Genomic DNA, 26,005 nt, shown 5'->3' on the forward strand with positions numbered 1-26,005 from the left:
GATTCTTTCTATTGTTTTTCTCTTCTCTATTTCATTTATTTCTGCTCTGATCTTTATTATTTCCTTTCTTCTGGTGGCTGTGGGCTTTTTTTGCTGTTCTCTTTATTTGTTTGAGTTCTGTAGTTAATGTTTTGATTTTGTCCTTTTCTTCTTTTTCGATGTGTGCATCTATTGCTATAAATTGTCCTCTGAGGACTGCCTTTGCTGTGTCCCAAAGGTTTTGTTATGAAGTATTTTCACTCTCATTTGATTCTAAGAATTTTTTGAGTCCATCTCTGATTTCTTCTGTTACCCAGTGATGTGTAAGCAGCCAACCCTGCCTTCTTCACTTACTAGCTCTGTGACCCTGGGCTAGTCATGTTGCTTCTCTGGGCCTTGGTTTCCTCATCTATAAAATGAGGGAAGGAATAGCACCCACCTCACAGGTTGCCATGGGGATGCATTAAGCCTACTAGGCACACAGTTATAGTTGCTATTGTTTCTTAATTCCCTCCCATGGGCTTTGGTGGAGATCTTTTGAGGTCCATGTAAGGTGTCTGGGAAATGCAGAGCCTTGGGAAGGCAGTGTGGGAAGTGTAGACTCGAGCTTTCTTCCTTGGCTGGAATGATGATAATGGTGACAAGTATTGTGTACACGTGGTCCACTGGTGTCTCTCTTAATCCTTACAGTGACCCCGCAAGAGGAGTGCTTTCTTTATTCTCATTTTACAGATGAGGAAACCAGGGCTCTGAGAGGCCAAGGAACGTCTCCAGGGCTTTGCCCAGTGAGTGAGCTGTAGAATGCAGGAGTCCAACCCAAGAGTTCTGACTCCTGACCCTGCATTCTTAACCACTAGGCTGCCGTGGTTATTCTGTTCTCAAAGGGAAAGTCAGCTCTGGGGTCTGCTTTTTAAAAAATTATTATTATTTTTTAAATTTTAGTTTTGAGATAATTGTAGATTCATATGCAATTATGATAAATAATTCAGAGTGATCCTTGATACCTTTTGCCCAGTCTCCCCAATGGTAATATCTTGCAGAATTGTAATACAATATCATATCCAGGATATGGACATTATTGCAATCCACCCATTGCTTTCAGATTTGGGGACTTCCTTTTGAAGCAGGACTGTGAAGGGACTTGAGGGGTAGGGAAGGGAGGTTGGGTGACAAGAGGCTTACAGCTCCGGGGGCAGACGCCAGTCTTGAAAGTGACTCCCCCATCCCCTGGTATTTGTTCCTGGCTGCTGAAAGTAGCCTCAAAGAGGGCCAGGGCTGACCCCGGTTACTGCCTCTGTCCTGCCTGCCCCACCACCTCATTCCTGAGTGAGCTCATTTCCTGCTCCCTCTCACCCCCCCCCACAGTGCCCCCTAGCATCCTGGGAGAAGAGCTGAATGTGTCGGTTGTGGCCGATCAATCAGTGACCTTGGAGTGCCAGAGCCACGCCATGCCACCTCCTGTACTGAGCTGGTGGAAAGATGGGCGCCCCCTTGACCCTCGGCCTGGAGTTCGCCTCTCCACAGACAAGGCCCTGCTGGAGGTATGTGGCCTCTCCTGGATCTGACCCCTGAGTCAGGGTCCTTCCACCCTCACCCTTCCTCATTTCCCGCCTTTCCTTCTGGTCTGTTCTCCTGGACTTTCCAAAGAAGCTGATTAAGGGCAGGAGGGTGTCTGACCCAGCCAGGGACATCTCTCCACCTCAGCAAGGCTGGGCTTCCCAGAACAGTTGGTTAGTGCTGTGGATGTGAAATGGAATGAGGCCACAGGGCTGCCATCCACAGAGCCCATTCTGTGTGCCTGGCCCTTGTCAGGCCCGCCGCAGGCATTGCCTTCTGGAACCTCTTCTGTGCAGGAGGTGTGGGAGGTGTGATCACTACCCCATGTTCCAGCAAGGTACAGTGACAGGTCTCAGGTCATACAGTCTGTCCAAGGGGTGGCCCCATCTCTTTTTCCTCTCGGCCAGGTGGACCGAGTGGAGGTGTGGGACGCAGGCCACTACATCTGTGAGGCATTGAACCGGGCAGGCCGCTCGGAGAAACACTACAACCTGAACGTCTGGGGTGAGGGTCTCCCAGGCTGGGCTGGGGCTCCCTCTCCCCCACCTCAGGGTCCCCTCTACCCCTGCCATAGCTGAGTGTGCCTCGGCTGAACCCCTCCTCCCCCATCCTTTTCACATCCCAGCTTACCGCCTCTCCTCTCTGATTCAGTCCCTCCAGTGTTCCCCTCAAGGGAGCCTCAAACCCTGACGGTGACTGAGGGGCACCCTGCCAGGCTGTCCTGCGAATGCCAGGGTGTCCCTTTCCCCAAGATCTCCTGGAGGAAAGACGGTAGGATCGTTGCTCTCACCCAGCCCCACCTCACTGCCCAGCACAAGGAAGCCACTCCCCACCTCCCACCCACCAGGCCTAGCTGAGATGGGTGGGCTTACTGACCTAAGGGATGCGGTAACAATTCTCTCAGCCTCTCTTTGCTCTGACCCTGGGCCTGCAGTCCCCTCTTCCTTGGTCCTCCCTAGCCATTGAGAGCTGGATTAGTCCTCAGGCCTCACTTGTAATGTCTCTTCTTCCAGGAAGCCCTCCTTGACCCCCACTCCCAGGCTGAGGCAGGGCTTCGTTAATGCAGCCCTGTTGTGCTAACTTGTCACGTCACCCACCTTAGTCCTTCCGTGTGCTCATAAGGCACTGTCTTGGCCACCACTGAATTCCAAGTTCAATGCCTGGTACAAGATAGGTGCTCAATCAATATTTGGAATTCATTCATTTAGCTGGTATTTATTGAAAGCCTCTCTCTGCCGAGCCCTTTTGTAGGTACGGGAATACAGCAGTGGACAAACACAGATGAATCCCCACCCTCAGAGTAGGGGAAGCCAGATAATAAACAAAAAGTTAGTAAATGACTTGGCACCTTAGGTGATAAGTGCTCTGGAGAAAAATAAAGCCAGGAAGGGGGATATGTGCTGGGGGTAGCACTTTCAATTTTAAGCAAGGTGGCCAGAAACATTTGACTGTGCAGACTTGAAGAAGGTGAGGGATGAGCATGAGAATTTCATGGGGAGAAAAGCATTTCAGGCAGCGGTAATAGCAGGTGCAAACGCCCTGGGGCAGGTGGAAGCCAAGAATGTCTGAGGGAACAGCAAAGAGGCCAGTGGGGCTGGAGCAGAGTCAGCAAGGGAGAGGGAAGCAGAAGGTGGTCACCAGAACGAGGCCATTGTGGCTCTCAGGGCCTCTGCAGGGCTCTGGACAGAGGAGCGACACAGTCTGACTTACCTTCTAACAGGACCACCCTGCCACTGGGCTGAGACTAGACCGTTGGGAGCAAGGGTGGAAGTCTGGCGGCCAGTGAGGAGGCTGATTTGGGGCTCCAGGCAAGAGATGCCACAGCCTGGACTAGGTGGTGGCCACGAGGTGGTGGGAGGGAGTCTGATGTGTTTCGAAAGCGGTGCTGCCAGGATTTCCAGCCGGGTTGGATGGGGAGTGAGAGGAAGGGAGGAGTCGGGGATGGCTCCCAGGTGTTTGGCCTGACAGCAGGGGAGGCTGCCAGAACAGTCTGGGGGAAAGGCGTGTTAATTTTGAGACGCCTGTTAGACACTTAGTGAGATGTCAAGTGGGCAGGCAGATGTAGGGGTCTGGAGCTCAGGGGAGAGGTCCGCACTTAGAATAAATCTGGGAGCAACGAGACAGGATGAGGTCCCCAGGGGGGAGCATGGATCAGGAGGAGAATGAGCCTTGGGGCTGCTCCCAATGTTGGAGGAAGGAATCTTCACGTGACCACCAGGTCCCCTCCCACTGCTTGGGTGTGCATTGAATGACTGGAGCGTGGAGTATGGTCCTCTATACACAGGTGCAAGATGACAGCAATTAGTGTTTGATCCGGCGCTTCAAGGTTCACAAAGACCTTCTCCCACGTTGAGGTCTTCTTGCAGCCATGTGTACTAGCCCCTTGGATGGGTCATTCATTCAGCAGCCTTCACTGAGCCCTGCTTGGTGTCAGGGCCTGGGAGGCTCTAAGGACACCAGGGGGAAAGTGAGTCAGGGTCTGCCCTCCTGGAGAGCCCAGGCCCCTGAGAATTCAGATGGGACACTTGCAGGTAGACTATGATGGGGAGCAGCTCAGGAGTTGTGGGGGCTCAGAAGGAGCTCAGGACCCGATTCGGCATTGAGGGGTTTCCTGGAGGAAGTGCTATCTATGTGGACACCTGAAGGATGAGTAGGAGTTGGCAAATATGGGAGGCCAAGGGTTTCGGGTGGAACGACTGTGTGTCCCTACAAATGCCCTGAAGCAGGGGCTTCTTTCCCATTGCATCCAGGTCAGCCCCTGTCTGAGGAGGGGGCCGGCCTTGAGCAGGTGTCAGCTGTGGGGAGGCTGCTGTACCTGGGGCAGGCCCGGCCCAGCCAGGAGGGCATCTACACCTGTGAGTGCAGCAACGTGGCAGGGAACAGCAGCCAGGACCAGCAGCTGGAGGTGCACGGTGAGCCAGGCCAGGTGGTGGAGGGGCCAGAAAGGCAGAGAAGGGGCACACTGGCAGGGCAGACCACCTACCCATGCCCAGATCCCTAGGAAAGATAGGAACAGCAAGGACAAGGATGCTTCCATGTTCTCTCTTAGATGATTGGCATCTGATGAACTGCCTTTCCCTGTCCATTTTGTTATAGCTCCTAACCTGAGCATGGGAAAGTGGGCAACATGATCCCTAAATACCCCCTATGACCCACAACCTCTAAGTACCTCCCAGTGACCCTGAGAAAATAACACAGTTGGAAACAAGAAAACCGTCAAAATTATATGAAGCTCCCACACACATCGGAAACCCAAGTCTACTTCTATTTGTCCAGCAGGGACATAACTGAATATCGTAGCCTTGTAAAAATCCTGCTAGAAAACAAAACCAAGCGAAGCTCTGCTCAGCATCCTGTGGCAAAAGCGCCCTGAGTGGAATTTTCCCTGTCCCCAACCTACCCCCCGCACTGTTTAAGCTCCAGGAAGCCTCTGGTTTCTGAGTTAGAAAAGCCCTCACAAAACCTAAAAGGGCAGTGGGGTGAGCTGTTCCCCAAACTGCAGGCCTATGAAGTGGGGTGCTGCCGAGGCTCTGTCTCAGCTGGGCTGCAGAGGGGGGTGGATGGGGGGAACTTGGGGAGGAGTGGGTGGTGACCATGACCCCCAGGGTGTGGGAGAGGTGGCAGTGGGGCACTGTTCTGACCCATTAAAGAGATGGAAAGTGGCGGCACAGAGAGGTGGGCTCACTGGCCAAGGTCACACAGCCAGTGAGTGACAGGGTGAGGGCATAGGCCTAAATGGGGGCATGTCCACCAAGTGGCCCGCCTGGAGCTACTTTCCCTGATGTGCCCTTTCCCAACCCCAGTTCCCCCTCAGATCACTGGCCCCTGGGAGCCACATACACAGATCTCTGTGGTCCAGGACAGCGAGACCACTCTGGAATGCAATGCCACAGGGAAACCCCCGCCAACATTGACCTGGGAACGTGATGGCCAGCTGGTTGAGGACGAGCCTGGCCTGCAGCTGCAGAACCAGGGACAGAGCCTGCACGTGGTGCAGGCACAGGCTGCCCTCGCCGGACGCTACAGCTGCGTGGCCAAGAACGTGGCTGGGAGGGCCGAGAGGAGGTTTGCGCTCTCCGTGCTGGGTGAGGACTGGCGGACTGGCAGCCTTCCAGGAGGGCGGGAAGGGGTGAGGCTGGAGAGCAAGGCCAGGTCAACCTCCAGGCACAGCCCTCGGCTCTGCTACTGGCCTCACCCCTTGTTCTTCTGGGCTCAGGTCTCTGATGAGGGCTGGTGCTGGGGGCAGCCATCAACAGTGCTATCAAAATCAGGGACTGACCCCAAATAGCCCCAATTTCCTCAATCCATCCTCCCTCCCTCCCACCCTTTCTCTCTCCCTTATTTACTCTTCCCCTACTCTGTTCCGGGGGCTGGGGAAATAAGCAATCTTTATCCTACATGAAAGAGTCCCTGGGTGGTGCAAATGGAAACGCTAGGCTACTAACTGAAAGGTTGGCAGTTCAAGGCCACCCAGTGGTGCTTTGAGAAAAAGGCCTGGCGATCTGCTTCTGAAAAAAAAGAAATCAGCCATTGGAAACCCTATGGAGCTCAGTTCTACTCTGACACACATGGGGTCGCTATATGTCAGGTTTTTTGGGGGGTATATCCTGCATGACTGACACGTGATGGGGGGAGTTCAGGTGGCTGTGAGAGACCAGAAAGCCCCTGAACTCTTGTGGGAAGTCAGGGCAGCCTCTTGGAGGAGATGACCTTTAAGCTGAAACATGAGGGCTGAGTAGGATTTAACCGGGTGCAGGAGAGGGAAAGCGTGTACCAGGCAGAGGGAGCAGATTCTGCACAGGCCTGGAGGAGTGACACAGCTCATTCAGGGTAACAGAAACAGCTTCGTTCATTCCAGTGATGTTTGGAGCTCCTACTGTATTCCTGGAGTGTAGTTTAGGGTAGAGGCAGGGAGTGGTAAGAGGTAAGGTGGGAGAGGTGGGCAGGGGTGGGTTTACAGAGGCCCTCCTCTCATCGGGCCCCCAGCATGTGATGGCGAGCATCGCCCTGTTACCCTCGCTCTGTCGAGTGTGGCTTCCTTTATGAATGAACGGGTCCTTTTAAACGTGCAGAGCCATCCCTTAGGTCTGGTGTAGGGAATTGCTCTAGGGCCAGTCTTACTTGCTCAGCATGTGCTCTGGGACAGGCACTGTGCTAAGCGCTTTGCACATGTTCTTGTTGAATTTCTCTCCACATCCCTCTGATGGGTTGGATAAACTGAGGCCAAAGTGTTCATCTGACTCCATAGCTCCGCCTGTGCCCTTCTAGGTGTCACAGCTTCAGCGGGAGCAGCCCTGACCTTGTCCTTTCTGCTCCTCAGCCTCTCTTGACGTGGAAGGTGGGGGTCTTTGGGAAGCGTGCCCAGTGCCTAGTATGCCTCCTGAGCACAGCCTTTTCTCTGTATCTAGTGCCCCCAGAGCTCATTGGCGATTCAGACCTGCTGACCAATGTCACCACTGCCTTGCACAGCCCCTTGACGCTGCTTTGTGAAGCCACAGGCATCCCACCACCAGAGATCCACTGGTTCCGAGGGGAGGAACCCATCAGCCCCGGGGAGGACACCTATCTCTTGGCAGGTAAGGTGACAGCCAAAGAAGATCTAGCCTTCTGCCTCTGCCTGTTACGTGTCCATGACTTTTGACCCTGAGCTGCCAGACCTGTTTGGGGTAACCATTCCAGCCACTGGTCCCTACATAGTGCACCTGAAAACACTGGTCAGATGAGGTGCTCCAAGAAAAAATAACTTTTGAATTTAAGTAAGTTTGGAAAAGCCTTCCTACTGTACTCCTGTCCTGGAGATCCACACAGTGCACATTTTCACAGTAAAGGTTCTGATAAGTCCTGCAGTAAAAAAATAAAAAAATCGAGTGGCACTTACAACATCTACAGAACAGTAACCAAGTTTTGGAAATGCTGGTCTTAGCACCTTCTCTGCTGAATATTTCATTCTCCTCACAAAGTTGGTTTTTTGATAGTTCTTCCTAGTATACAAATGGGGAAACTGAAGCCCCAGAAGCAGTGTCTCATTCAAATCTTGCAAAGACTTGGGCCAGGACCCCATAGCCCATTGCTGTCCTTTTAGCCCCAGCCAGTCCTCAGAGCCAGAAGTGGTCAGAGTGACAGACCCATCTTGCTAGAACAGGGTCCTCAAGTTTACCCTGGTGCGGGCCTAATGTCCAGGTGGGTCCATCTATCTGTTTAATCCTCCTTGGGCCTCAGTTTTCCCCATCTAAAGAATGGGACGCTGAGGGTAACAGACATGTACACACCTAATTATAGCGCCTGGTACTCTCCCGTTCCTGGGCTAGGCTTGGGACAGAAGACCACTCACAGCCATGCTTGGACCCCACTCCCCTCCCTCCCCAGGTGGCTGGATGCTGAAGATGACTCAGGCGCAGGAGCAAGACAGAGGCCTCTATTCATGCTTGGCAAGCAATGAGGCTGGAGAGGTGCGGAGGAACTTCAGAGTGGAGGTCCTGGGTATGTCGCGGCCCTATTCTCATGGGCACCCCATGAATCCTTCCCTTCCAGCTTAAAAGCTTCTAGGGGCAGGACCCAGATCTAACAGCTCATGCTGTAGCAGGAGGCCCAGCACAGGGAAAGAGGGAAAGGCCGAGCCTTCTTTTCTTTGTCTCACCAGTAACCTCTGCTCTCAGGCTGCCATGGAACATTCCAGAAAAGCAGGAACTAACCCGTAGTAGAAGGGGCAAATATTTTCACCACCACCACAACTGCCTTCCTATAATCTGGGCCTTCCCCAGAGGCACTGGTTCTTTCCCTCAGCCAGCAACAAATGTTTATTAAACTCACTGCCTCGTGGGAGCAGGTGTGAGGGGATGGGGAAACTGAGGCACAGGAAACTGAAGAGAGGAGTTGTAGGTTCTTGGCTTCTTGCGCCACAGAGTTCAGCCTAAGTGACAACCCCAGTCAGTAAGTGTCTGTCTCCCTGCTTCTCCCAGTTCCTCCCAGTATTGAGAAGGAGGACCTGGAAGAGATGATCAAGGTCCCAGAGGGGCAGACTGCCCACCTGATGTGCAATGCCACAGGTAAGGGCCACACCCACATGAAAGGCTGGAAGAGGAGTAAGGAGGTAGCTTCGGAAAGGAGGAGGGCCCTGGGCTCTGGCCTATCTGCCCCCAGCCCCACCGTTCCACACCAAGGTTCTCTCTACATTTTGGACTCAGCTCTGTGTCCCTGCTCATCTCTGCACTTGCTGCCCCCTCTAGCCCAAATGCTTCTCCCCACTCCTCACCTGCCTACAGATCTCAGCTTCCCGAACCTTCCCGCAGGAGGCCTTTGCTCCCACAGCCCTCAGTGCTTCTCTGTCCCAGCACTGACAACAATGGGCCACAGAGGTCTTGTGACATCTGTGTTCCCAAGCCAGGCTCTGAGCTTCTTGAGGACCAACGGACTACCTTGTCACCATGGTTTTCCCGGTGCCTAACATGGTTGTCGTTAGTTGCCATCAAGTCAATTCTGACTCATGGAGACCCCATGTGTACAGACCACAACTGCTCCATAGGGTTTTCAAGACCGACCTTTTGGAAGCAGATCACAGGCTTGTCTCCTGAGTTGCCTCTGGGTGGGTTTGAACCACCAACCTTTTGGCTAGTAGTTGAGCTCTTAACCATTTTCACAACACAGGGGCTCCTCCTGGCAGAGCTGTTGCTGTTAGGTGCCATCGAGTCGGTTCTGACTCATACGACCCTGTGTACAACAGAACAAAACACCTCCTGGTCCTGCGCCATACTTATAATCCTTGCTATGCTTGAGCCCATTGTTGCAGCCACTGTGTCAGTCCATCTTGTTGAGGGTCTTCCTCTTTTTCATTGACCCTCTACCAAGCATGACGTCCTTCTCCAGGAACGGGTCCCTTCTGAGGACATGCCCAAAATAGAGATGAAGTCTCGCCATCCTTGCTTCTAAGGAGTAGGCAGAGTAGGCCTCCATTAATGCTTGTGGGCAGAAAGATGGATGGATGGATGGTCAGATGGATGAAAGGAAGGAAAGAATATCTTGCCTTTGTGTCTTGCCCATCTATATTGAGCCATCTCTACCCACTCCTCAGTGAGGAAAAGGCAACCAAAACACATAGGAAAGGGGCCCACACCAGGCCTGCTTCTGTGTCCTGCCCTGCTGCCCAGGCCTCTGGACCTGGAAGGAGAATTCACGTCCCCTGCCCCATTCCAGAGCAGCCTTCAACCCTTGGGCCAGCCTGGTCAAGCCTGCTGAATTATTTCACCTGCTTCCTTTCCTATGTGGACAGGCCACCCACAGCCCAAGGTCACATGGTTCAAAGATGGTCGGCCCCTGCCTAGTGGAGACACCCACGACATCTCCCCAGATGGAGCCCTTCTGAAGCTCCTCCAGACCAATCTGTCCGACGCTGGTCACTACTCCTGCATCGCAGCCAACACTGCAGGGGAGAGGACCAAGCACATCCAGCTCAGGGTCCTGGGTGAGTGCCGGGGTATCTCCTGGCTACCCTGGGCACTGGCAGGAGGGAGAGCCACAAAGTTCTCTACTATCTTTCTTCTGTTTCTCCAAGTTCAACACAACAACAATAATAAGAGTAGCTATATTGATTGAACATTTGTCGGGCCAGGCATTTGGCCAGGCCTGGTTGGTTAATCCTCCCAAAAACCCTTGCAGGCGGGAGATATGCTTGTTCCCATGTCACCAACGAGGCTTCTGAGCCTTAGAGACAAGTGGCTCATGCCAGGCCCTGGGGTGGTGTATTCACACCCAGGAAGTCCATCTGCTGAGTGCGTCACATACTGTCCTGTTAGGCTGGAGAAGCAGGGACTGTACAAAGATGAGGGGGACACAGACTGCTTCAGTAAAATTTGCTTCTGAAAATGCTAGTGGGGAAAGGAAGCATCCCCTACAGGGGCTGAAAGAGGACATTTTAGGGCCAGTGAAAGCAGAGGTACACCACCCTGCAGGGAGCAGAACAGTGGCCCCTAGCCCAGGGGATCACATAGACTGGAAACATAAACAGAATTGAGAAGGTTCTGGTTACATTCATAAATAACCTAGATGTTGAGAGACTGGGAAACTGAGGATAACAAATTACCCAGCTTAGTGGTGAAGAACCTGGGCACTGGGTCTGCCAGGCCTGAATTCAAGTGTGGCTGCACTGAGTATGGGCTCTCTGACAGCCAGTCTCCTTGTCTGTGTAATGCAGATAATGACAGCACCGAGGGTAGGTGCCAGGGTCTGAGGCTTTCCTGGTTCCTTGAGGACCCTCAGGGTTGGGGATCCTTGTTCAAAAGCACCCTCCTCACCCCCCACCACAGTAGTTCCCACCATTCTGGGAGTGACCGAGAACAGTGCGGACGAGGAAGTGACTGTGACCGTCAACAACCCCATTTCTCTGATCTGTGAGACGCTGGCCTTCCCCTCCCCCACCATCACCTGGATGAAGGATGGGGCTCCGTTTGAGATTTCCAAGAACATCCAACTGCTCCCAGGTGATGCCCTCAGAGAGAGGAGTGAGGGGACAGGTGACATGTCCTCAGACTGGGTCACAGGAAGGGGACTGGTGGGCCTGAGCCTCATGCCTAATGAGGCTGCAGCTGTATGGTGACCGTGGCTCCTGCCCCTCAAGCAGGTACCCATGGGCTGCAGATCCTGAATGCCCAGGAGGAAGATGCGGGCCAGTACACCTGCGTGGTCACAAACGAGCTTGGGGAGGCCATGAAGAACTACCACGTGGAAGTCCTCAGTGAGTCCAGCGCCTTCCAGAACACCAGCACCTGGGTCACACTGGACCCCCAGCGTGCCCAGTACTTGTCTCCTCTGAGGTTCACAAGGCATCTGCGCTGGGCTTAGCCATTTCCCATTTGGAGCTGAGGACACTAAGAGCAAGGAACGGGGAGCTAGAACTTGTTCCACATGGACTCCCACGCCCACACCACTTCTGGCTTCCTTCTGCCACTCCATTGTGGGGTGAGGCCAGAGGGTTCACAGCTTGAGGACTTAGGATCCCCAAGGTCGGCCCCCGGAATTCCCTGACTAGACCTGCCCTGTCTAATAAGCGTCACGGGCAAACGCTCTCTCCTAAGTGAAGGGCCTCCAGGTTCCTGTTCCTCCACCCTCCAGAGCCAGCCCCTCATTTCTAGGACTGTCTGAGACCAGAGTGCACACGGTGTGTCAACACCCTGTCCCTCAGGCCTGATCCTCAGACCCCCTTGTGGTTTTCAGTACCTCCTTCCATCTCCAAAGATGACCCCTTGGGGGAGTTTGGCATGAAGGAAGTGAAGACCAAGGTCAACAGCACCTTGACCCTAGAGTGTGAGTGCCGGGCTGTGCCCCCACCCACCATCAGCTGGTACAAGGATGGACAGGTGAGTGGGCACCCTCTGGATGGCCTCAGGCTCTGACCTCTAGGTCCCCTTGGTTCTGCTTGGAATCTTCCAGAAAAGGCAGTCCTTAAAGCACCTGGCACTAAAACTAGCCTGGGCCCCTTGTCCACCCTTTATTTTTGTAATAAGAAATTCAACTAGGGAAAAGTCTCATAAACATTAAATTCTACTATAGTCACCCATTTAATTTTTCTTTTCAATTTTTAAGACATCTTGATTTGGTTTTACAAAGTTGTTATCAGAGTGTTCCCATTACTCTACGTTGCATTAAAATTTTTTATTAAACTATAAATACAGTTGTCTAGGGGGCATTGGTGGTTCAGTGGTAGAATTCTCACCTTCCACGCAGGAAACCCAAGTTTGATTCCCAGCCAATGCACCTCATGGGCAGCCACCACTTGGCTGTCACTGGTGACTTATGTGTTGCTATGATGCTGAACAGGCTTCAGCGGAGCTTCCAGAATAAGACAGACTAGGAAGAAAGACCTGATGATCTACTTCGGAAAATCAGCCAATACAAACCCTATGGATCACAACGGTCCAGTTGATCCGTTGGTGCATGGGGCCGTCACGAGTTGGGGGCCGACTCGACGGCAGTTAACAACAACAACAACGCTCATCTTGCTGCTTTTTGTCCCCTCCTCTCTGATCTCTGCGCCCCTGCGTCCTCTTTCCCTTGCTCCCCCCAGCCTGTGACCCCCCACGAGCGGCTGCACATCCTGGGCGAAGGGAGACTGCTCCAGATCCAGCCCACGCAGGTCTCCGATTCGGGGCGGTACCTGTGCGTGGCCACCAACGTGGCTGGCGAGGATGACCAAGACTTCAACGTGCTCATCCAGGGTGTGTGCTGGCCAGTAGGCTGGGGGCACAGGGGAGCAAGCGGGGAGTCACTTGGTGGTCAGAGCCAACCCTGGCTCCTTTGGCTCTTGGTACCCTTCACCTGGCCAGCCCCATTGGGCAGCCTTGCCCAGCAGATCCTGCCCCGACTCCCGCCATCTCTGCAATTTCACATTGGAGCCCTTCTCTTTGCTGAGGGCATCGCCCTCAATAAAATGTGAATGCATTTCAGGAATGCCCTCAAGGGTGTCCTGACAGCACCCTTGCTTTACTGAACAGAAACAGGAGTCTTTGCCCCTTAGTGCCTCTAGAGGAGAGCCTTCGTAGGAGTAAAGGCAGCGCTCACACAGCAAGTACTTGTGTGTCTGTGCTGTTCACACGCCTCCTACAAGTATTTCCCATGGAACCATCTCAACAACCTTCAGCCCTTTACAGCTGAGGGAATGAGGCTCAAAGAGATGAGCTTACTTTCTCCCAGATCAGCTTTAAGTGGTGGAGCCTGGATTTGAAACAGGTCTGGTTGAGCCTAAACACTAGGCTCTTAACCCCTCTGCCAGGGGCCTCTTGCTTTATTAGGAGACATGTGGCTTTGCTTCAGACTGACCCAGGGTGAGGGTGAGATGAGTGGCTATGAACCAATAATTGTTGAAGCTGGTTGTGGGTACCTGGGGGCTCACGATATTATCGTCTCTGCTTTGGCATACGTTTGACATTTTCTTTAAAAAAAAGAAAAAAAGGTAAAGAAAGAAAAGGAAGTAAGAAAGGTCGAAATCAACTCGACAGCAAGGAGTTTGGTTTGGTAAGAAAGGAAAGAAGAGGTGAGGGAGGGCAGAAGGGAGGGAGAAAAGAAAGGACGGAAGAAAGGCAGGGAGGCAGGCAGCAGGCGGGCAGGCAGCTTCAGAGCCAAGTTTTGCTACATGATGCTTCTGGAGTGTTCTGGCCACTCAGACCCCTTCTCAGTGCTGCCTGGTGAATCCAGCCCTCAGCCCCTTCTCCAGGAAAGGAAAGGGGAGACTTTGTGCTTTAGCTCCCGCTGTGTCATGAGCTAGTTGTGTTGCCTTGGGAAGTCACTGTTCCCTCTGGGCCTTTGTTCAGCCTTTTGTAAAATATGGGTGATCAGATCAGGTGACCTGGAGGCCCCCTTCCAGTTCTTAAAGCTGATGATTTTGTGCCTCTAAGGTGCCCTGGTGGTGCAGTGGTTAAGCGGTTGGCTGTTAACCAAAAGGCTGGCAGTTCGAATCCACCAGCCTCTCCTTGGAAACTCTGTGGGCAGTTCTACTCTGCCCTACAGTGTCGCTATGAGTCGGGATTGACTTGATGGAAATGGGTTTGGCTTTTTTTTTTTTTTTTTAATGCTTCCATAAACAAACTCTGGCTACAGCTTAGTACCTGACTTCCTCCCCTGAAAAATACTTCTGCATTCCAAGGAGTCTTTCACAGTCCATTAGATACTTTGACCTAAGGAAATGGCTCAATAGTGGAATACCTGCACTTGGGATGGGATCCCTAATGCCTTTGTCTACCCACCCTGGCCCCCACCCAGTGCCCCCCATGTTCCAGAAGGTGGGCGATGCCAGTGAAGCCTTTGGGATCCTGTCCCAGGAGGAGGAGGTCTGGGGCGGGGTGACGGAGTACCGGGAGATTGTGGAGAACAACCCTGCCTACCTGTACTGTGACACCAACGCCATCCCACCCCCGGAGCTCACCTGGTACAGGGAAGACCAGCCCCTCTCGGCCACAGATGGGGTGTCTGTGCTGCAAGGTACGTCAGGCCAGGCTCATACCCACATCAGAGCTGGTCCCCTTGGCCTCCTTTCCATCAGTCCTTTGAGTCCTTCTCCCATGCTCTACTTGCTGTGCAGCCTCGGTCAGGGCCTGTGACCTCTCTGGACTTTACTTGTCCTTTGTAAACTGGGGCTAGAAGTCCTTTGCCTGTCTGAAGGCAAGAACTGGGCCCCCTTCGGTGTCTACATTTTACAACAGAGGTTCTCACTCTGGGCCGTGAGGTTCTCACACCTCTGGGCTTCGAGATCTGTAACATCTTGAAATGATGGACAGAAGTTGGCACCTTTCTTTGAAGAGATGGTTGGTTCCTTTATTAAGCTCCTCAAGAAGGTTCATGGCCCAAAACACCAAAGAAGATCCCCGTGGGCTTTTAGGACCACGCTGTGGTTGAAGCACCTGGCTCCTGTGGCTTTTTCCTTTTAACCACTTTAAATATTTGTTTATTTAATGTTATTTAATTTTTAAACAAACCTTTTACTTTGGAATAGTGACTTGTCTGCCTTGAGCATTGTGCTCTTTTAAGAACAACCTATATGGGATCAAAGTGACAACAGCAACTCGAAAGATCAGATAGGAACCTTAGGGGGCAGTGAGTTTATGTTAGCGGAGGAGGAATAGCTCAGAAAAAGAGGGTGAGCGTGGTTGCACAACCTGGGGAATGTAATCAATGTCACTGAATTGTACGTGTAGGAACAGTCGAATTGGTGTATGTTTTGCTGTGTATATTCTCAACAATGACGAAGTCATGGGGAGTGGGGCTCAGAAGTGCCCAGTGTCCTGGACTGCTTGTCCCGCCTCCCTCAGGCCAACCAGCCACCACTGGGAGGGATTCGAGGCACAGATCCCTGCTGAGAGCCTCATGAGGGAAGACTGGATGGTCTCCCGTTAGGTTTGCACTGTGTTCAGCTAGGTCTGAGCCAATGGAGGGGTGGGTCGGGGGAGATAAGTTTGCACTGGCCTTCGGACAAGCAGGGTTCTAACAGGGTTTGGACCTTGGCTGTTTCAAAAGACAGTGGCCCCTTGGAGGGAGGCAATACTTACCGCACCCTAATTGCTCCTGTTGGAAACCCCTGGACTGATCCCTTATTCTGTCCACTAACCTCCAACCTGAATGCTTACCCCAAATCCTGGGTACACAGTGAGCTCGGTGACATGCTGACCCCCTAACTCAGACCTTGACCATAGAATAATACCAACCATCAACTAAGCCCTGACAATAGCCACTGACCCTCTAGCACTAGCCCGTGAGCTCCAGTCCCACCACTGACCCTGACCCTGGCCACTGCCTCCTAATCCTGGGCATAGAGTGACCATGATCACACACTGATCCTAATTCTAACCCTAATCATAGATTAACCCCAACCATCAACTGACCCCTGCCCATGGCCACTGCCTCCCCATTCCTAGCCCCTGTCCCCTGACTCTGCATGAAGTGAGCCCTGGTTCCAACCTTGGTCACAAGCCCACTGGTAATCTAGGCCAGCGATTCCCCAACCCGGAATCCTGAGCACACAGGGGTCCCTAACTTGGCCCCCACTACAGACCGACTCCAGCTCTTTGTAGATGCTTGGTCCTGGCCCTGGCTGGTCCCAGAGTTTCCTGGCCCTCATGTAAGCACTTGATCATAGAGGTCCCCAGGTGATGCCTCCCATCCCACTCCCAACCCCCTGAAACCAGGATGCTGCCTTCTTTGCCCCCTGAGAGCCTCTTGACTACAGAATCTACCTGGACACTGGCCCAGTCCTCCTGGCCTCATCAAGGAGCTGGGCTCCGCATGGCAGCTCACCTGAACATGCTCTCCTGCCCTCTTGCTAGGCACTCTTGGGAAACCTCAGTTTTTCCATCTGTAAGATGGGAGTGATGACAACACGCACCCCACAGAGTCATCGTGAGAGAAGGCCAGAAAATGCTCAGCCAGGGCCTGGCACACAGCGAAGCCATTATTGTGCTTTTATTTCATCCTCACCTTGACCCATGGCCCAGGCAGGGCAGGGATTTTTGTCTTCTTTTCACAGATGGGGCAGAGGGGAGACAGTTATGTGTTCCAGGTCTCCTCCAGAAGAAGGAGTGGGTTTCCTTGCTGCTGGGGGAGCCTCTTGCCCCTGAACTCAGGCCTTTGTGTCCCTGCAGGGGGCCGAGTCCTACAGATGCCCCTGGTGCGCGTGGAGGATGCTGGGAGGTACTCATGCAAGGCCTCCAATGAAGTGGGCGAGGACTGGCTGCACTACGAGCTGCTGGTGCTGAGTGAGTGCTGGGCCTGGGGTTGGGGCTGCTCAGAAGTCCCTGGGCAGGCGTGAGCTGGGCGGGGACTCCTGCCTGGAGGGAGGTCAAGGTAGAGTGCATTTTCAATCTTGCTGGACTCAGAGGTTATTGCAGAGGTGATGAGCTTGAGCTCTGAAACCAGGTAGAACTTCGAGCTCTGAAACCAGGTAGAACAGGGTTCAGATTCCAAGTTAGCTGTTTCCTAGCTGTGTGACCTTGGGCGAATCACCAACCCTGTGTGTGCCTCGGATGCCTTAGCTGCATTAGAGGCTGCAGGGTTTGGTGAGCAAGGCACAAGGAGCCCCAACCAGAGCCTGGCACCAAGTGCAGCTGCTGCTCTTTCTTCTAAATCATCTTTCCTCTGGGGCCTTCCCTCAGGGAGAGGGTCCTCAGGCCACTCGCCCACACCTTTCTCTCTCTGACCCCCAGCCCCACCTGTGATCCTGGGCGACACGGAGGAGCTGGTGGAGGAGGTGACTGTCAATGCCAGCAGCACCATCAGCCTACAGTGCCCAGCCCTGGGCAACCCCATGCCCACCATCTCGTGGCTCCAGAACGGGCTGCCTTTCTCCCCGAGCCTGAGGCTGCAGGTCCTGGAGGATGGGCAAGTCTTGAAGGTCAGGGCAGCCCTCTGGGTGGGCTCAAGAAGCAGTGGCTCTTTTGACCTCAGGGATCCCTGTCTGGGAGCCAAGGAGCTGCCATTTTCTGTGCCAGTTGAGGCTTTTTTCCTGAAATGTACCTGGGACTTAATTCAGCCCAACAAATCACATAACTATATATGAGGAACCTTGCTGGGCAAGACAGGCCTGCGCATAGCACCTAGAAGTTCAGGCAACATCTGGCAAAGAACGCACGTGCATGTCACCCCTAGAGCCCAGCCAGCACAAGAGCAGCCTTCTTCGGGAAGGCCATCTGACACTTGCAGGGCTGTGTCCAGCCTTGGGGACTCAGGCTGTACCTGGCACCCTCAGCCACCCAGTATCCAGAACACAGAAATGCATGAGGTCCCTGGAGCCCAGCACAGCACAGAGCTGCCCTCCACGGGGATGGGGGAGACTGTAGTCAACATCTAGTGTGCTAGAGAGATGCAACACCAACCTCATCGTCCCCCCACACACCAAGTGCACACGAAGTGCTAGATGGATTGGAGTCTGCCATGCCCATCAACAGGGCATCCTCAGTCCTGCTCCTGGTCTCCATAAGCTGCCTGCTGCCCCTTATGCCTGCCATGGGTGGGAGGGAGCCCTCACAGTCGTTCCTGGAGTGGCAGGTTTCAGGACCCCAGGAGGAGCCTCTGGCTCTGCCCAGGGCTATCTGGCCTGTGGCATCTCCCGGGCACCATCTCCCTGCACCCCACAGGTTTCCACTGCAGAGGTGGCTGACGCTGCCACCTACATGTGTGTGGCTGAGAACCAGGCGGGCTCTGCGGAGAAGCTCTTTACCCTCAGGGTCCAAGGTGAGGTGGGCTGAGCAGGCCCCAGCTGGGGTGGGGCTGGCGTGCTGGGCCTGTGGTGCCCTGCTCCGGCTCTGTCACTGACCTGCACAGCGTGTCAGCCATGTCAGGCTGGGGCAGAGGGGTGCAGACATATAGCATCTTGTTCTGGCTCCGGGGCACCTGAGTGCTTCTTATATCCTGGGCTTGGATCCCAGCCTGGCACCAGCCGCGTCTTGGGACAGAGAGCACTTAGGTGGCCTTGACCACTACTGGGGCAACCCCAGGTGATTTTAAGCACCCTTGGAGGCAGCTAGGCAACAGCTCTCCTGAGGTCTTACAGCACTTATTAAGCACTTGCTATGTACCTGGCATGGGGTTGGGCATGTTCCCTGTGCTGACTTCTTCCAGCAGAGCTATGAGGTTAGCCCAATTTTCCAGCTGTGGAAACAGACTCAGAGACGTCACACAGGTGGGGAGTTCCACTGCCTCTGGAATCTGTGCCCTGAGCCCCTGTACTCTCATGACACACACTGCACCTCAGTGGCCATGAGCTTTGCCTCCAGGTGTGGTGTCCACTGCAGCCTTGGGGAGAGAGGGTGACAGCGTTGAGCACGCAAGGTCTTGGATTAAAAGTTCACTTCGTAGTTTGGCTCTGCCACTGACCAGCTGTGTAGCCTTGGGAAAATGACTCTCCTTCTCTGGTCTACAAGACTGTTTTCTCATCTGTAAGACAGTTATGATATGTAGAGGCTTCTGCATAGGGTTGTTTGAAAATGTGCAGAGGGGATGGGCTCTCGGCCCTCCTACTGCTCTGCATTCTCACATGTCTTTCTTTATCCTGATGGCCGTGGGGATAGTCCCACCAAGAATCACAGGCCTGACCTCAGAAAAGGTCACTGCCATCCTCAATAGCAGCGTCTCCCTCCCCTGTGATGTCCACGCTCATCCGAGCCCTGAGGTCACATGGTACAAGGACAGCAGGGCCCTCTCCCTGGGCGAAGAGTTCTTCCTCCTGCCTGGTGGGTAAACTGAGGCTTCAGCCTGGCCTGGAGGCTATGTGGGGGAGCCGGCATTGCTTTCCCAAACCTGGGGCCAGACTGTGAATCTGGGAGGGATTTAGGATTGGGGGAGTGGGCCTGGGGGCTGGGGCCAGTTTGCTGGTGCCAGAGGCTGGGCTCGCCCTCGCAGGCACCCACACGCTGCACCTGGCACGAGCGCGGCCATCAGACTCCGGGATGTACATGTGTGAAGCCCTCAACGCCGCCGGCCAAGACCAGAAGCTGGTGCAGCTCAGTGTGCTGGGTACGTTTCCTGTCTGTCCCCCTACCTGCACTCTCCCCGACTCGCTCAATCAACCCTCAGCCCTGGGTCTTCAACCACTTGGGTAGCACAACCAGGAGAGAGGCCGCCAGCCTTGGGTGAGATTGAGACGCCCCATGGTTTCTCCCAGGGATGGTGTCCAGGTGGCACTGTCTTGCATGGTGGTTAAGATCATGGCTGTAGAGTTGGATGCACTTGGGTTTGGGATACAGCTGTGCATGCACTTGCTCTATGACCTTGGGCAAGTTGATTTAGCCCAGCTAACTCTGTTCTACTAGTAGTGGCTGCCTGGGGTGCATGGCTACATCCTGGCTGAGCAGGAGAGAGTGCTGGGATTGATTAGTGATGTCTGCCTTGGCATAGGATAAGGGCTCCTTTCCGAGCCTCAGATTTCTCACCTGTAGGGTGGTGCCTAGTATAAGGATTCAATGATGGTATACACAGTGCTTAGTCCAGTGCCTGGTGTGCAGTAAGCTCTGATGATGGTGAAGCTGAGGAGGAGCAGCGTGACAAACCCCCAAGAGCTTGACCGAGAAAGTGGCCTTTCCCAAGCCTGTTTGGTCACCAGACTCTGGGCACGGAGCCTGTTGCAGGGCTAGTGGTCTTTGGAATCCTTTTGGGGAGAAGCTGGTCCAAGGTATCATGAGCCAGGACTCCCTGGAAAGTGCTTTATAGCCCTCCGGCTTGTTCATTTGTTTGGCATGTTCACCTACTATGCTCCAGGTGCCGTGCCAGGTCCTATGGGCTCACAGCTGAGGGTGGGGCTTCAACATTGGTAATTACTGCACGTGGGAAGAGTTGGTTTGCTGAAGGGACAGGGGACTTTGGATCCCCTGTGGAGGTCTCTAATCCAGGTAGGGAAGAGCCCAGGAAAGCCATCAGAACATCTCACCCCACGTAGGAGGCTGAGACCCAGGAGAGGGCAGGAGCCTTTCCCAGGTCACCCAGCATGTCTTTGTGTGACTGGCCTGGGTTCTCTTATTCCGAATTCCCTGTGTCTGTGCTAACCCCTGGGGGTCAGGTCCTCTGTCTGACCCTTGTAGGCCTCCGTAGACTGCTTTCCTGTGGCTGGGGCCAGGGAGGACTAGGAGGAGAACACAGCACCTTACTCTGCTCCATTTTCTGCCCTCAGTTCCCCCCACCTTTAGGCATGCTCCCAGCGGCCCCCAAGACACAGTTGTGGTGCGGGCTGGGGACAAAGCCGTCCTGAGCTGCGAGACAGACTCGGTCCCTGAGCCTACTGTGACCTGGTACAAAGATGGGCAGCCCCTGGTCCTGACACAGCGGACCCAGGCTCTGCTGGGTGGGCAGAAGCTGGAGATCCTGGATACCCAGGTGAGCAGCCGGGGAGGCATGGGTGGCTGTGGGTGGCCGTGGGAGTGTTGTTCCCCAGCTCTGGATGAGCCTGGGTGGGAGGTGAGTGGGCAGGGTGTAGGGGCTGCTGCCTTCTCAGCCTGCAAGACCCCAAACTGAGGGGGAGATATGGGAAGAGCACAGGGCTCCACAGAAGTGGGTCCTAGACCTTGCTCTACACTGACCCACGGAGTGAACTTGTCGCTTCCACACTCCCTGCCTCAGTTTCCTCATCTGTCAACAAAAATATAGAATCTAGAAACTTTTTGCAGGCCCTTCTGGTTATGACAGTCTGTGACTCTCTGGGAATCTGTTCTCCTTCCCTGGTGTGGATTAGACACGCTGAAGTGTTTGTTGGATGAATATTTGTTGGCCTTCTGGAAATCCATTCTGGGCCCCTCCCTCCTGGCCTAGCTCCATCTCCACAGCGAGGGAGCTTGGCTGATGCACAGGCCCGGAGGAGGGCAGGAATCTGCAGTCTGTGAGCAGAGCTACCTGCCCACCTCCCACCTGTCCTCCTGTTCCTCAAGGCTCTTGGAAAAAGCCAGTAGGTCTCATCTCCCTTTGGCTTCCTAGGCAGGACCAGCCTATTTGGGGAGTTGCTACTCTTGAAGCTTCTGGGGCCTGGATGTTTTGGGGGAGTGCCCCCCTAATTACCCCCATGCACATACTCACTGCACACTCTCTCTGCCCCAGGTGTCAGATAAAGGTTTATACAGCTGTAAAGTAAGCAGTGCGGCTGGGGAGGCCATGAGGGCCTTCATCCTCACCATCCAGGGTAAGCTGGGCATTTAGCGTATGGGGGCAGCCTTGTAGCATTTCCATAGAACCCTGAGCATCACACAGGGCCTGCCAAGGATGAGAAAAGCAATACCTGGAAGGAGGGGTGCTGCCCAAGTGGTTAAGGGCACGAGATCTAGAATTAAAAGGACTAGGATCCAAATACGGCTCTGCCACCAGTTTGCTTTGTGGGGTTTAGTGGAGTCACTTTGCTCCTCTGAGTCTCAGGTCTATCTTCTGTAAAGGGGAGCTAAAACAGTACTTGCCTGCTGGGTACATAGGAAGCACTTAATCTGATGAGACTGCCACGACTGTCTCTATAAAGTACTGGGCACAAGGCATGGCATGGCAACTAGGCACTGGGACAAAGGAGCCCTCAGAGAACAGACACTTGGGAAGCCTGGAGCCATGTCACCTCCACTCTTGAAGCTTAAGTGGACTGTCCCATCAGCCCAAGGGTAGAGCATGGATGGCATTTGATTGGATATGTGGCTTGAGCTCTGGGGGGAGGGAGCCTGTTTGAGTTGTCTAGGGAAGCAAGGGATGGAGGCCTGGCTAGATTTTCTTGGGGTCAGATGTTGTCAGTTAGGGTATAGACTAAGCTGTGTAACAGAGTCCCCAAATTCAGTGAATTAAATGAGAGAGAAATTTACCTGTCTCATCTAAAAGCCCAGAGATACATGTCTAGGCTGGTGGGGTAGCTCAGCTCCATGTAGTGATTCAGGGACCCAGGTTCCTTCCATCTTGTTGATCCTCCATCCTCTAGGGTGTTGTCCCTGTCCATGTCGCTGAAGCTGGGACATGTCACACCCTGTCCCAGCCTATAGGAGGCAGAAAAGAGCAGCAATGAAGAACAAACATTTTTACCTTAAACAAGTCATGCAGAAGTTATATTGTCCCTTCTGGTCACATTCCATTGGAGAGAACCTCATCAGCTGGCCACAGCAGACTGCAAAGGAGACTGGGAAATGTAGTATCTACTTGAGCAACCCTGTGCTCAGCTAAAACTCTGCTGGGGAAGATGGGAAGAACAAGTTGGGGGACACCAGCTGTCTGCCAGACATAACAAAGCCAGTAGCCTCCCTACCAGATAAGCAGTGGATAAATCCAACCCTGAGCCAGATTAAATGAAATTGTTAGACATGACTGATACCAGGCTTACTGCTCAAAGGCCACAGCCCCTTTTCTTGATGGCTACTTTGAGGAATGGTTGGAAGTGGGGAATATCTTGTCCCTAAGGGCAGAGACCTTTCATCTTGTGCCCAGCCAACTCTGTTCCACTGGTAATGGCTGCCTGGGGTGCATGGCTACATCCTGGCTGAGCAAGAGAGAGTGTTGGAATTGATTAGTGATGTCTGCCCTGGCATAGGATGAGGACTGCTGGTGCATTAGCCATGCATTGACTATCCTTGGTCTAAGTGGACTCTTCCTGGGCTCTGCTTTGTAAATGCTTTGTAACAGCCAGCTACTGGTCCTATTTACATTTGTGAATAAAACAATCCATGTCTCCCTCAACAGCAGAGCATAAAATGTTAACTCCTAACTATAGGAAAGGGCTCCTCAGGCATCCCTGATCTGCCTGAAAGGAAGGAAAATAGGGGAAGATTCTCAAGATTCTGGAATCTGGCTTCTTTTCCTGCAGTGCCCCCAACATTTGAGAACCCCAAGATGGAGACAGTGAGCCAGGTGGCTGGGAGCCCCCTGGTCCTGACCTGTGATGTGACTGGGGTCCCTGCACCCACTGTTACGTGGCTGAAGGACAGAATGCCTGTTGGTGAGTACGCTATGTCCTCTTTATCTTTTTAGTGTAAAATAACTATTTAATGAAAGGACAATAAAAGCAGAAGAAAGTTGTTGGTTGTTAAATGTTCTTGGCAGAATAAAAGACTGGCAGCCCAGTGTGAGTTATACCCACCCCCTACTTTTTCTTTTAACGTTATTAACCCTTGAAATCCAAATGTTCATCCAAAACTGCTCCTGTGGGGTCCCCATGCCTTCAGTCAGCTCTCAGGAGGCAGAAGATGTGGGCTCTACGTTGTGCAGGGTGGGTGCTAATGGCCTGACACCGAGCTTGCCCCAGAAGCTGCTCCTCCTTTGGTAACTCGGCTCTGTCTGGGCCCCACTGTTGGTCACCAACCCCATCCAGACCTTTGCCCTTGTCCCGCCCCTTCCTCTCTCCCCATCCACCCCATCAGTCAGTCTGTGAATCCCTTGCCCTGTCAGCCGGCAAACACCTCTGACACAAGCTCTCCACCCCACAGCCTCCTCCTGTTCTGACTACCACCATCCTCCTCCTTCCCCACTAGTGAAGCCAGCAACCCCTTCCCCCTACGTTAGTCTACTGGGCCCACTCTTGTGCCCTCCAATCCAGGCACCACAAGGTGGCAAAGGAATCTGAAAGTGCAGCTTTGAGTGGGTTATTTGTCTGTTGACCATCCTTCACTGCTCCAGCTCTCAGAGCCATGGCCCAGGGGGCCCTGTGTGGCCAGCCCACCTCTCCCCAGCCATGCTCCCTGATCTAGCCAGACCCCGCTGCTTCTGGCTCCTTGCACACGCCCTGTGTTCTCTCTCTCTGTATTTTATATAACAGCTTTATTGAGATATAATTCACATATCATCCAATAACCCATTTAAAGTATACAATTCAATGGTTTTTAATATTTTCACAGAGTTAGGCAATCTCATTACTACAATTAATTTAAGAATATTTCACCGCCCTAAAAAGAAACCTCATACCTGTTAGCAGCCACTTCCCATTTCCCCCAAACGTCCCAGTCCTGGGCAATCACCAGTCTACTTTCTGTCTCTGTGGATATTTACCTATTCTGGACAATCCGTATAAATGCAGTCATACAATATGTAACCTTCTGTGATTGACTGCTTTCACTCAGCATAATGTTTTCCAGGTCCATCCATGCTGTAGCATTTATCAGAACTTCATTCCTTTTATTGCTGAATACTATTCTGTTGTGTGGATACACCACATTTTATTAGTCAATTCATCAGTTCATGGGCATTTGGGTTTTCTTGACTGTTAGGAGTAATGCTGCTATAAACATGTATTTACAAGTTTCTGTGTGGACATATGTTTTCACTTCTTCTCAGTATATACCTAGGGGTGGTACTGCTGGGTGCCCTGTTTGCTGTTGCTTCTAGACCTTTGCACATGCTGTTCCCCTGGCTGGAATACCCACCCCGACCCTGATCACCTCCACTTTCACGGGCTAAGTCCTGTTCACTTTCAAGTCTCAACTGAGACTCACCTCCTCAGAAGCCCTCCCTGACCCCCCGCCCCCCAACAAGGTCCCTGAGCTCCATTAGGGAATTCATAGGGCTTGTCCCAGTGGGTTGTGCTTGTTCACTGTCTGTCTCCTCTGATACGTTGTGAACTCCTTGAGGACAGGGCTGGTGTTTTATTCATCTTTGATTCCCAAGCTCAAGGTTGGGACATATAGTAGGTGCTCAATAAATCTTGTGTTGAAAGCCGGCTGGACAAATGAATATCTGGGAGAAGGTGGGTCAGCCTGGGTTGGTGCAGTCAGAGAAGGCCTCCGGCAGAGGTGGGGCTGGAGAGAATGAAAAGGGGGGCCTCCCAGGCTGGGGTGGGGGCAGCCTGAGCAGAGGCCCAAGGGATGCCTGAGTGTGACCTGAGCGCCTGGTCCACCTTAGTAGGTAAGAGGGAGGTACGGGGTGGAGCTGGAGGGAGGGTGGGAGTGTGGGGACTGGGCTGGACAGTCAACAGAAAGAGGAGAAGTCTTCAGGTTCTTGGACACTAAAGCAAACTGGGTGCCTTGGGAAGGAGTGTCCTCAGTGGACGGAAATACGGTGGGGTTTTAAGGAACAGCACAATCAAAGGGGCACAGGCTGCAGAAGGTTGTGATGTATATGGGAAGGAAACTCTGCCCCATTCTGGGCCTCAGTTTCCCTATGAGCCCAAGAAGGGGTGGGCGATTTGAGGGTTCCCAGGGGTCTTTCTGGCTTTGTGAGTGTGGGGGATGCTGAGCCTCTCAGGGAGTCATGTGACTTCTGTGTCTGTGCCCGGTGGTGGCACATGAGGCGTTGGGCCCTGTGTGGGTGCAAGCCTGGCATCTCCTTCCTCCCACAGAGAGCAGCGTGGCCCAGGGCATAGTCTCCCGTGGGGGCCGCCTCCAGCTGAGTCGCCTGCAGCCAGCCCAGGGTGGCACCTACACGTGCGTGGCCAAGAACGCCGCGGCTGAGGCTCGCAAAGATTTCCTGGTGGCCGTGCTGGGTATGTCTTCATCCTGCAACCCCCTCCCAGACCTCTCCCCATGCCAGCCCCTACCGCTGTCCTGGCCTCACCCAAACCCCC

General features: G+C 53.4%; 1 protein-coding gene across 1 annotated transcript in view; it reads left to right on the top strand.

Moving 5' to 3' along the window:
* HMCN2 (hemicentin 2) overlaps positions 1–26,005 on the top strand; it is a 168,191-nt gene that overhangs the window by 101,567 nt on the left and 40,619 nt on the right. The window contains exons 43-65 of the mRNA XM_012555391.2: positions 1,345–1,520; positions 1,944–2,040; positions 2,188–2,307; positions 4,287–4,448; positions 5,340–5,621; positions 6,945–7,112; positions 7,903–8,016; positions 8,496–8,582; positions 9,803–9,994; positions 10,836–11,009; positions 11,150–11,263; positions 11,743–11,885; positions 12,593–12,743; positions 14,284–14,502; positions 16,656–16,769; positions 17,217–17,404; positions 18,147–18,243; positions 19,080–19,241; positions 19,411–19,524; positions 20,675–20,877; positions 21,592–21,673; positions 23,318–23,449; positions 25,781–25,924. Coding sequence (XP_012410845.2) covers positions 1,345–1,520; positions 1,944–2,040; positions 2,188–2,307; positions 4,287–4,448; positions 5,340–5,621; positions 6,945–7,112; positions 7,903–8,016; positions 8,496–8,582; positions 9,803–9,994; positions 10,836–11,009; positions 11,150–11,263; positions 11,743–11,885; positions 12,593–12,743; positions 14,284–14,502; positions 16,656–16,769; positions 17,217–17,404; positions 18,147–18,243; positions 19,080–19,241; positions 19,411–19,524; positions 20,675–20,877; positions 21,592–21,673; positions 23,318–23,449; positions 25,781–25,924 — 3,435 coding nt within the window. The remainder of the gene's footprint in view (positions 1–1,344; positions 1,521–1,943; positions 2,041–2,187; positions 2,308–4,286; positions 4,449–5,339; positions 5,622–6,944; positions 7,113–7,902; positions 8,017–8,495; positions 8,583–9,802; positions 9,995–10,835; positions 11,010–11,149; positions 11,264–11,742; positions 11,886–12,592; positions 12,744–14,283; positions 14,503–16,655; positions 16,770–17,216; positions 17,405–18,146; positions 18,244–19,079; positions 19,242–19,410; positions 19,525–20,674; positions 20,878–21,591; positions 21,674–23,317; positions 23,450–25,780; positions 25,925–26,005) is intronic.

The sequence above is a fragment of the Trichechus manatus genome, unplaced genomic scaffold (genome assembly GCF_000243295.1).
Source record: "Trichechus manatus latirostris isolate Lorelei unplaced genomic scaffold, TriManLat1.0 scaffold00038, whole genome shotgun sequence".
NCBI classification, from domain to species: domain Eukaryota; kingdom Metazoa; phylum Chordata; class Mammalia; order Sirenia; family Trichechidae; genus Trichechus; species Trichechus manatus.